Genomic DNA, 12,439 nt, shown 5'->3' with positions numbered 1-12,439 from the left:
TCCTGTCTCCCGGTGGCGGTAATTATGAATTATGAGCGGTGTATACAAGAGCCGGCGGCCAGCGCAGTGTAGCGCATGTGCAGCCGGCTTTTACAGTTAATAAATGCGGATCGCAGCGGGTCTCTGGAGAATGACTCTGTGCGATCTGCACCTCAGGCCCTGGACTATAACTCCCATCATGGATGGAGTCTTTCCATTATGGGAGTAGTAGTTCTAAAAGTACCGCAGCCGGAGGATGTGCAAGTGCCATCCCTCAGCTCTGCGGTACTACAACTACTCCCATCATGGGACAGACTCTGCCCATGATGGGAGTTATAGTCTGGTATACACTGTCACATTTCATAATCCCCGCCCGGGAGAGGGTAGCTCTGATTGGTGAATAGCTTTTCACCTATCAGAGCTCCTGTCTCCCAGAGGAGGCGATTATGAGAGGTGTATACAGGAGCCGGTGGACAGCGCAGTGTAGTGTCATATGCAGCCGGCTTTTACAATTAATAAATGCGGGTCTCTGGAGAATGACCCGGTGCGATCTGCACCTCAGCCCCTCGACTACTACTCCCATCATGGGCAGAGTCTGTCCATGATGGGAGTAGTAGGCCTAACTGTCCCAAAATAGTTAATACAATTCTCAAATGCTTTAGAACACTTTGGTAAGTGTCCTCCGAGGTGGTGTATATTTGCGCAAGAAAAGTGTGTTTGCGTATTTTTTTGCTTTAAAAAAAAACCACGCAGTTAATAAATTGGATTCTACAGTAGAAAGTGCTCTATGGTAAACATAACCGTAGATATGGCTATGAAGAATTCTATCAGATTTTGCGTAAAAAAAAAAAGATGCAGAAAAACTATTGTGCACATTTTTGCCTTAAAAAATACACAAAAAAAAGCTCTATGTACATTGATAAATTCCCCCCTTTGTGTGTATTGGAACTAAACCAAAAAAAGGGAGGAAAAAATGCAAATTGGACATAATGTCACACCAAACTCCAAAAATGGGCTGGACAAAATTATTGGCACCCTTTCAAAATTGTGGAAAAATAAGATTGTTTCAAGCATGTGATGCTCCTTTAAACTCACCTGGGGCAAGTAACAGGTGTGGCCAATATAAAAATCACACCTGAAAGCAAATAAAAATGAGAAAAGTTCACTTAGGGGGAGATTTATCAAAACCTGTGCAGAGGAAAAGTTGCTCAGTTGCCCATAGCAACCAATCAGCTCGCTTCTTTCATTTTTAACAAGGCCTATGCAAAGTGAAAGAAGCGATCGGATTGGTTGCTATGGGCAACTGGTCAACTTTCCTCTGCACAGGTTTTGATAAATCTACCTCTTAGTCTTTGCATTGTGTGTCTGTGTTTGCCACACTAAGCATGGACAACAAAAAGAGGAGGAGAACCAAAATTGTGGAAAAATATCAACAATCTCAAGGTTACAAGTCCATCTCCAGAGATCTAGATTTGCCTTTGTCCACAGTGCGCAACATTATCAAGAAGTTTGCAACCCATGGTACTGTAGCTAATCTCCCTGGCGTGGACGGGAGAGCAAAATTGATGAAAGGTGTCAATGCAGGATAGTCCGGATGGTGGATAAGCAGCCCCAAACAGGTTCCAATGATATTCAAGCTTTCCTGCAGGCTCAGGGAGCATCAGTGTCAGCCTTAACTATCCGTCAACACTTAAATGAAATGAAACGCTATGGCAGGAGACCCAGGAGGACCCCACTGCTGACACAGAGACATAAAAAAGCAAGACTACATTTTGCCAAAATGAACTTGCGTAAGACAAAATCCTTCTGGGAAAACATCTTGTGGACAGATGAGACCAAAATAGAGCTTTTTGGTAAAGCACGTCATTCTACTTTTTACCGAAAATGGAATGAGGCCTACAAAAGAAAAGAACCCAGTACCTACAGTGAAATATGGTGGATGTATAATGATGTTTTGGGTTAGTTTTGCTGCCTCTGGCACTGGGTGCCTTGAATGTGTGCAAGGCATCATGAAATCTGAGGATTGCCAATGGATTTTGGGTCGCACTGTACAGCCCAGTGTCAGAAAACTGGGTTTGTGTCCAAGATCATGGGTCATATATATCCAAATTGCCCATAAGGTGTCTCCCAGGGATATGAGACACTTTCTCAAATTCCCGTTCAGGCTTTCGCCTTCACGGGACTAAATTCCCAAACTAGGGAACCCTACAATATAAAATTTTACTTTTATTTTTATCAATTAAAAAGTGAGTTTGTGAGAAATCAAAAATTGTGAGTTAAAACCACAGACATTGGGTCAGATTGGGATTATTGTTATACATTCCCATATATGATTGAGAGGTTGGATATCTGGCTCCTCTTATCAGATCGCCACACTTTGTTCCTATCAGGATTGATTTACTGCTCTTCTATATTTCCAACTCTCCTATTATATGATGAACTGTCCCAATGCTGCTATTTAAATAGCACACTGACCACCTCCCCCGCCCCCCCCCCCCCGACGTTTCGCCGGCCACAGCCGGCTTTATCAAGGGTCAAGGTACTATCTTATGTTGCGCCACCATAAAGCAGCCTGGGAGAGCCTGCTGTATGACCCAGTGGCACGCCACTCCCTCTTTCAGCCAGCCAAGGCTCCACAACCAGCTCCTGCTCCTCCTACTTTTAGTCAGTCATTCTGCCAACAATCCATCGGCGAAGCCATTTCCAAGAGACAACAGTATGCACCCACTCATCCAATGGCGCAGAGAAGCTGAATGTGCTCCTGTCCAAGTTGCTGGTGCTGCAGTTCCTCCCTTTTCAAGTGGTGGACTCTGCACCTTTCAGAGAACTGATGGCTTGTACCGAGCCAAGGTGGAGAGTGCCAAGCCGTCATTTCTTTGCGAAGAAGGCAGTACCAGCCCTACACAATTTTGTGGAAGAGAAGGTGGGCCAGTCCTTGAGCCTGTCGGTGTGTACCAACGTGCACGGCAGCACCGACGTCTGGAGCTGTAACTATGGTCAGGTACAATACATGTCCTTTACGGCCCACTGGGTGAATGTGGTTTCTGCACAGCCACAACACCAACTTGGATAGGTCACCCAGCTTCCTCCTCCTGTGACAGTGTGCGACTCCGCCTCCCCATCCTTCACTGTGTCTTCAGCCTCCACTGCACAGAAAAGTCTCAGTGCCCCTTCAGCATACCATGTGTGAAGGGCACGGCGGTGTCATCCTGTTCTTCACACGGTTTGCCTTGGCGAACAGACTCGCACAGGGGAGTAACTGCTAAAAGTAATTCCTAAAGAAATCGGAGCATGGCTTACTCCACAAAACTGGAAATGAGAACCATGGTGACTAACAACGGGAAGAACATCTTGTCTGCGCTGCGACAAGGAAGGCTGAGCCATGCGCCCTGTATGGCACACGTGTTCAATCTGGTTTTCAAGCGGTTCCTGAAGTGTTCCCCTCATTTGCAAGACATCCTAACAATGGGAAGGAAACTTTGCATGCACTTCACTTCAGCCACTCGTACACTGCAAAGCACACCCTCCTTGAGCTGCAGCGTCAGAACGGTATTCCCCAACATAGTCTTATTTGCGACGTTGCCACACGTTGGAATTCCACCCTCCATATGTTGGACCGACTATACGAACAGAGAAAAGCAATCACCGATTTCTTGATGATCCAAGTGGATAGGGGGACTCCCCTGTGTCACTGCAATGTCAACCAGAGGCAGCTCATACGTGACACCTGCCGTTTGCTCAGGCCCTTTGAGGAAGCCACATTATTAGTCAGTTGCCAGGAATATGGGATGAACAACGTAATTCCACTGCTTATTTCCTACAACACGTGTTGGAAACGATGGCTGGTCAGGGCAATGGAGATGTGGCTCCACATGAAACCTGTGGGGGATGAACTGGAGGGGCACAGTGGAGCACAGTTTACGTTTTGCGAGATTGGCAGTTTTTCTAGTCATCTGACAGGAGAGGAGGAGCAGGAGCAGCCAGAGGAGCTAGAAGGTTATGAGGAAGGCAAGACAGATGACCGTGGCAGAATGCAGTGGAGATGGAGGCAGGGTGTCCCTCCAAGTCACTTGCACAAATGGCACGATGCACGCTCACTTGCTTGCGTAGTGACGGCCGAATTGTCACCATTCGGCAGCAGGATGACTTCTGGCTCTCCACCTTATTTGACCCTCGCTAACACCACACAATGGGGGCCTTTTTTACACCCACTGAGAGGAAGGACAAACTGACCTGCTACAGATACATCATACGAAGTCAGTTGGCCAATGCCCATCAGCACAATCATCCATCCTCTTGCAGGACTGACTCAGGGGGCCCTCTGCGCTCACCTTCCACTGCCATGGCTGCTGGGGAGGGGTGGGGTGGCAAGAGCAGTACCAGCTCCATCAGCAGCAGCCTGAGTCTACAGTTGCTAATGAGTACCTTTCTTCACCCGCATAGTGAAGCAACTCATCAGCAGCAGGTAGACCTGGAGCAGGACCTGAACCAGCAGGTGGTGGCATACCTTGACATGCCCATGCCAACACACCTTGAAGATCCGCTGGCCTTCTGGGCAGCCAAACTTGATTTGTAGCCGCAACTAGAAGAGTTTGCCCTGGAAAAGCTGTCCTGCCTGGCCAGTAGTATGCCATCAGAGTGGGTGTTTAGTGTGGCGGGGGCCATAGTCACCCCAAGGAGAACTCGTCTGTCCACAAAAAATGTGGAGAGACTGACGTTTGTGAAGATGAATCAGGCATGGATCAGCCAGGATTTCCACCCACCAATGCCTGATGCATCAGAGTAGATTGACCATGGTGCCACACCAACACTTCTTCACAAATATGTATAGTGCCAGATTTAAGGCACTGCTCCCCAGTTACAAACATTCCTCCGCATCAGACCTTTTTTCATCTACCTTCATCACCGGGTACTGGTATTGCCACCCACCGCACCACTCTGTCACCGGGTCACTTTCAGGGCTCCTGATGCTGCTGCCGCCAACTCCAGGCTGTGCCTTTCAGCCACTATATGTTTTCTACTCATGCTGCCGCCAACTCCAGGCTGTGCCATTCAGCCACTTTATGTTCTACTCATGCTGACGCCAACTCCAGGCTGTGCCATTGAGCCACTATATGTTCTACTCATGCTGACGCCAACTCCAGGTTGTGCCATTCAGCCACTATATGGTATCCCCATCTGCCGCCAACTCCAGGCTGTGCCATTCAGCCACTAAATGTTCTCCTCATGCTGCCGCCAACTCCAGGCTGAGCCATTCAGCCATTATATGTTCTACTCATGCTGCTGCCAACTCCAGGCTGTGCCATTCAGCCACTATGTGTTCTACTCATGCTGTCGCCAACTCCAGGCAGTGCCATTCAGCCACTATATGGTCTCCCCATCTGCCGGCAACTCCAGGCTGTGTCATTCAGTCACTATATGGTCTCCTCACCTGCCGCTAACTCCAGGCCGTGCCATTCAGCCACTATATGTTTTAATCATGCTGCTGGGCCTGGGACATTACCTACACATTTTTATGGTAGCACTAGCTACCATAAATCTTCAATTTACATTCTTAAATTCATCTTAATCTTAGGGATAGTGAGGCCCTATGGTCTCCACATGCTGCCGCGAGCTGCAGGTTGTGTCATTCAGCCACTATATGGTTTACTGATGCTGCTGGGCCTGAGACATAACCTACACATTTTTAAGGTAGCAGTAGCTACCATAAATCAAATTTAAATTTTTAAATTCATCTTTTAATCTTAGGGATTGTGATGCCTTTTGGTCTCCTCATGTTGCCGCGAGCTGCGTCATTCAGCCACTATATGTTCTACTCATGCTGCCGCGAGCTGCAGGCTGTGTCATTCAGCCACTATATAGTTTACTGATGCTGCTGGGCCTGGGACATTACCTACAAATTTTTATAGTAGCACTAGCTACCATAAATCTTCAATCTAAATTTTAAAATTCATCTTTTAATCTTAGGGATGTGATTGTGAGGCCCTATGGTCTCCTCATGCTGCCGCGAGCTGCAGGCTGTGTCATTCAGCTACCATATGGTCTCCTCTTGCTGCTGCCAATTCCAGGCTGCCAAAATCAGCGCCACAAAGTTCCCAGCCATTTACGAAGTTGCACCGAGCTGTTTAAGTTTCTCTGGGAAGGCTGCAGACGGAAAACCGGTTATTTCTACTACTCACTACGTGCTGTCCATTGTTGCGTATTTTGGTACATAACCAGAGCGGGTAAGAGACCACCTGCACCCCCTCCAACCCTGTCCAGCATCAACACGTGTGATCCTCCACAGGGGGCGCCTCTGCTTTGTGTTTTAAATTCATGGCTGTGTCATTCTGCCAGATTATTGTCTGCTCATGCTGCTGCCACCTCTAGGCTCTGTCATTGTGGCGCCATGTGACTCCTTCTTTGTTTGGATTTTGTGGTCATACAGTATTACTAAACACTGGGACATTAAACTTGGGAATCTAATATAAATCTTAAATTTGAATATCAATGTAATCTTTTCAAGACTGAGGCCCTATGGTCGTCGCCGTCATATTACCTGTCATTGGATTGTATGCAAAGGCAGGCTGGAGCAGCAGAAAAAGGACCAAGCGACACAGTAGATAGGGAGGGCAGTCAGTTGTTCCGATCAGCTTGGGCAACCAACTGCTCTTACACAATAATGTACTTAAGGTTGCGTGATCAACTTTGATTGCGGGATCTAAAGGGTAAGAAGCCTAGCAGCGGCAATCGCTGCTGCAGGCTATTTGCTGTGGCCCTTGGCTGACGATTCCAGTCAGAGGCTGCACATTACAGAGCAGTATGATGTCCCAATCCCGCATCCGATGCCGTTCCCCCCCCCCCCCCCTCCCGGGGTGTACTCATACGTCCTGTGGAGGGAATGGGTTAATCTGCCTGATGACCTAAAGCAGTGGGGGATGGCTCTTGCAGCATCCAGTTACCTTACTGAAAGACATGTCTAATCTGTGCTTAATGAGAAAGGGGACAGTGACTGAACTCTGATATATTGAATTACTGATAGATTCTCACACTTCTGATTGCAAGTAGCCAAGTAGATTGTTGCTTGCAAGTTGACTGCATTAAAAGTGTATATAGCCCAAAAACAATCACTAGGTGCCTGATAGGTGTTACCCACTGCTGTCCACCACAGTATACGTCAGCATTCTTTCCTTTCAGGATGCAGGTAGATACCTGTAGAGGACAGCTAATAATGCAGTGTGGACAGAATCTTACCAATACTGCATGTTGCTGGGTGGGGCAATGTGAAAAAATTTCAAGAACCGCGGCCATGGTAAGACAAGAGAGGATTTTGGCTCTGAAAGGGGTACTCGGCCCCTAGACATCTTATCCCCCCGCAATGCTGGATTCGGGGCAGTGGTCGTGATACCACGCCCCCTTGGGACGCCACACCACACCCCCTCCATTCATGTCTATGGAAGGGGGTGTGACGATCTCTGTGTGATCAGTGTGATCGCTGATGTTGGTCATTAACTTTGAGTGCCCCCATGATGGTAGCAGCTGTTGCTCACAATCAATGAAGCAAGCTCGGCTTATGAGCTTGTGTCATGGACCGCAAGCACAGCTGTGCAGTATATACACAAAACATGTTGTGTGATACCTACAGGTAACTAATGTATTAAACAGGTAAGTATAATTCGAACATGCATTATTATGTAAAATAATAAGGGGGTCATAACTAGGTAATGGAGTCCCACATAAAATGAGATTAATTATAGTCCGAAATAAAGTTATCATCGGTTATTTTACCAATGAATGCAGTACTTCTTTAGGCAGAAACCTTAGTTATCCCTGGATTATTAGCATTGATATTGTCCTTGAATCATTGCTATTGTCCTTCGCACAACTCACACAGGTGAGCAGATGTCAGAATTTACGCTGGTGTGCAATAAACATGCTTTCTTTGTGATATATAGCTTTTCTTTTGGAGTTTCACAAAATTGCCCCAATGCATGCAGCAGTATGCAACCTCTAATGTGAATTAAACTAAGAAAAAAAATTCAGAGAAATGAGCAGATAAAAAACTTTTTTATTGAAGGTGCTAAATAATACGTACAAGCACATTTATGCTGTTGTAGAAATGGAAACTTGTTCTTAAATGTTCATCAACATTTAAAATATTTCCTAGTAAATTGTACAGTAGCGTATAAAAATAACCAAATTTGTATGGCAATGCATTTAGTTGTCAAAGTAACAGCATACTGTGTAAAATCTATTAAGATCATTAAACCATTACAGATTAAAGTAGGTTTCATCCTCCAGTAAACTGCCATTCAAATTTAAGTGTTTATAAAATTTGGGAAATTTATACCGCTTTAGTGCTTAGTGGGAGAACTTCTGTTCTATACATTGAAAAGATTTATAAAGTGTAGATGATATGTAAAATAATTCAGGTCATACAAAAACAAAATACATGCTAAATGTTACAGCGCCAAACTTGACATAAATCATAATCCTAATTCATTAGATATTTCGGTCCTAGATACATAGGCCCTTAGAATGGCCATACTTATGGGATAGAGTCAACCTGCCCCTTGCAGGCCTGATTCCAATATTAACATTCGCATTTAGCTGAATGTGAATGTTATTTTAAACAAACAAGAGAAAATAATGAACACAACTTTGGTGATGCTTATCTTTGGGAGAAACAAAAGGAGTGGAATGAAAAAACTCCATCCTGTTGGATCATTGTTCATTTCTTGTCAAAGCCATTAAGATCTACCAACAGAAATCTAATACTATTAATAGTAGAAGTGGAGGACTGATTATTAAAGGCTACTACTACTCTTACTTTATTCTCACAGTAGGAGACCTGCTGCCTACTAGAAAAGGACAATCATTTATATATTCATTATGTATAAAGCTTTTGTACACATTTCAGGAAACATGCTGATATCAAAAGTCAGTAACTTAAGAAACATTCATCAATAATTATAAAGTATACAGTGGGATATGGGGACCTAAGATAGAATTAATCCTCACAAGCCTGTTAATGAAGCAGACGGTACGGAGAGATACTCTAGATTTTCCTTACTGATTTCAAAAATATATTAAAGAATTCAAAATTTATATTCATTCAAAATATATCTTATAAATAAATAACACAAATAAATGAATGTATATGTCATGGACTGTTATGAGGTTACAACATCAAAGCCTTAAAGTGGATCTCCAGTTTTATTTCTAATGGAGTGAAATATATAACATAAAAAATGAACCTACATAATATACTAGATTTCCCTGATTTAATGTCAATCTTTCACTATGGAGAAGGCAGACTCCTGACTTAAATAAGTGTATTATTATATCCTCTGCCTTGCACCGGGATGATTTACTCTAACTGTAAATGTGAGAAAATTATCAGTGCAACGTCACAACCGTTATCTATGATCATAGATTCTAGCCCGATTACTGCTAAAATAAAATGCCAGGGTTGATATAAGGTATGCATGGGTCTTCCCCAGCAACCTATCACAGTTCAGCTTACATTTACCCTCAGACGTTTAATTAATAAAAGCTAAGCTCTGACTGGTTGCTTTGGACAACAAAGACATTTTTTTTCTTTGACGGCTTTGAAATCATTATGTAGTATTTTCTACCTGGAGATCCAATTTAAGGCTTTTACAAAGTTGACAACAAGAACACTGCTTCATAGATTACTGCTTCCTTATGTCACCTTGCAATTCAAAATAATTTAATAACAGTTACAAATAATGGCCATAAAAATCAACATAATAAAAAGCATAAGGGGATTGCACCATTTATAGATGCAAAGAATAAATAAAATATTTTACAATACATTTTTATGATTTATAGTGCTGGCATGTGAGTGTATTATTTAAAAACCTTATTAACATATACTGTATGTGTAGAAAGCAATAACATCTAGGTGAATTGGTTGAAGAACTATACATTAATCCATAGAATGTGCAGGCCTTTTTTGCATGTGTTAGATCAGGTAAATCTGATAACTAAATCTGATTCACTAAAGAGGTTGTAGATATAAACATGCATAGGTTTTGACACATATTAAGTATTACGTTAGTTTGACCCTTGAAGACTGAGCTCAGCTAATGTAATAAAAATTAGGATGCATACCATGCAAGCACCTAAAACATTACCTGTAAAAACTGGAATGCATTATACAAGTGTGTAACTTATCTCTTATGTCCATTAATTCCAATGTGCACTATATTAATAGTTTTCCAAATTTAATTTTGATGCTATTCTTCTTCACCTTCTTGTACATATTTTTGACACATTCTTGATACATCTGTGGTCATATTCACACAAGTTCATAGATTTATACTCAATCCATTTAAAAAGTTCCTCGTAATAAAACAAATTTCATTTTGATGTCTGGTGTAATTCTGCTAAATCTTTAGGACTACTCAAGGCCAAATGTACTTGTTTCCTCAACAGCTGTTAAAAGCTTCTCATACAGCATTGAAAAAGAAGGATATGGAGGAAGATCAAGGCGATTAAAACACGTATGGGCTCTGTAAAATAAAGAACAAACAACTATTCATAACCTTCACATTATTGCTTAAATGGGCACTGTCAGATATAAAAACTTTTTAAATGTTATACATCTTGACAAAACAATACTTTTTCTAATATACTTCTTTAACAAATTTTCACATTTTATGAAAGAAAAATGCCTTTGAAAATCGCACCACTAAGGATCTCAGCAGCATGAACGTGTCCAATAGTCATGGACCAGGGATGGCTGATTGACAAGGCTGCAGGAGGGACACAGCTTGCAGCAACACTGCTGTAACACAGAGTTTTACCAATCATGTGCCTCCAGCTGTTGCAAAACTACAACTCCAAGCATACCTGGACAGCTAAAGGATGTCTGGGCATTCTGGGAGTTGTAGTTTTGCAAAAGCTGTAGGCACTCAGCTGAAGGCAACACTGCTGCAAAAAAAATAAAAAAATAAATAAAGAGTTATCCAAACACTATACCTCCACTATTCCAAAACCACAAGTCCCAGCATTGCAGGACTGGCAAAGGATGATACACATGAATGTTTTTTTATGAATCCTATGTTATTGGTGCATCAGTCAATGATTCCAGTAGCCACTTGCAGAACAGAGAATTATGTTACTAGTTAGTTTATCTAATCCCCTATCCAAAGCATAGGGGATAAGATGTCTGATCGTGGGGGTCTCGCAGCTGGGAACCCCAGTGATCTCTCCGTTTTATCACGGACCCGCCCCCTCGTGACGTAACACCCTGCCCCCTCAATGCAAGTCTATGGGAGGGGGCGTGACAGCCGTCGGGCCCACTCCCATAGACTTGTATTGAGGGGGCGGGGCATGATGTCATGAGGGGGCGGGGTTGTAATGTCATGATACTCCGGCCCCTGTATCACCCGTCATCAGGCATGGAGCAAAGTTTGCTCCATGCAGCAGATGACACGGGGTGCTGCATGAGAGATCGCTGGGGCTCCCAAAGGCGAAACCCCCATGATCAGACATCTTATCTCCTATCCTTTGGATAGGGGATAAGATGTCTAGGGGCAGATTACCCCTTTAAAGGGAATCTGTCAGCTGCAATTTACATTTCAAACTGTTAACACTGAAGTGGGCTGGAACGCCTCCTCGCTCTTCCTTGTAGCCCTGATTCCAAATTTTGCACCTGCGCATAATTTGTATGTACAGTGCCGGAATAAGATTTCAAAACTTGGCTCGACTTCCAGCTGACTGTTTTTCAGGAATAGAAGGGGGAGCGAGCAGGATTTTTAGCCCACTTGGGAAAGCATCTTACTCTTTGCACCAGAGGATTATAGCAATGTTCTCTGTTATGAAAGCACAGACATTTATGAACGGTATCATGTGTCTCCTTGTCCTAACACCTACCTAACAGAGTCAGCAGTTTGGAACATAAATTGCAGCTGACAGATTCCGTTTTAAGTTAAACAACATATTAAAAGTAAAATTTATAAAACACTGAAAAAAGTATTGAGAGTTAACTTTTCTATGATAATGAAAGAAACAGTCTTCTTTTCCGTTCAATGTATAATATGTACCTAGTAACTGCAGATACAAAGTGGCAATGTTTGGAGAATTCTAACTGCTGGGGAAAGGTAACATTTTTAATTTGCGCACCTTTGTTTATCTGTATTATAACTGCAGTGCATTTGAAAGCATATTTTTGCTTTTTCCTCCTTACCTTTTAAAATCATAACCCTTTCAATTTTGCACCTACAGACCCATATGATGGTTTGTTTTTTGCGGCGAAACCCCCAAAAATATTTGTGGGACAAAATATAAAATAAAAATGCCATATTTGTGGGACAAAAGATAAAATAAAAACACTATTTTGTAAATTTTGGGGGCTTCCGTATCTACGCAGTGCATTTTTCGGTTAAAATGACATATCTTTATTCTGTAGGTCCATACCAATAAAATGATACCCTACTTATATAGATTTGAT

At 43.0% G+C, this 12,439-nt stretch overlaps 1 protein-coding gene across 4 annotated transcripts in view; it reads right to left on the bottom strand.

The window, feature by feature from the left end:
* Positions 1-8,006: 8,006 nt before the first annotated feature.
* Positions 8,007-12,439, bottom strand: part of HECW2 (HECT, C2 and WW domain containing E3 ubiquitin protein ligase 2) — a 660,271-nt gene continuing 655,838 nt past the window's right edge. For all 4 annotated transcript variants that reach the window (XM_056536055.1, XM_056536058.1, XM_056536057.1 and 1 more), the window contains one exon: positions 8,007-10,496. In XM_056536055.1, the coding sequence (XP_056392030.1) occupies positions 10,385-10,496 (112 nt within the window). In that variant the 3' untranslated portion in view covers positions 8,007-10,384. The remainder of the gene's footprint in view (positions 10,497-12,439) is intronic.

This window comes from Hyla sarda, chromosome 8 (assembly GCF_029499605.1).
Source record: "Hyla sarda isolate aHylSar1 chromosome 8, aHylSar1.hap1, whole genome shotgun sequence".
Taxonomy (NCBI): Eukaryota; Metazoa; Chordata; class Amphibia; order Anura; family Hylidae; genus Hyla; species Hyla sarda.
The sequence above is the reverse complement of the archived record's forward strand: the minus strand, read 5'-3'. Positions and strand labels throughout refer to the sequence as shown.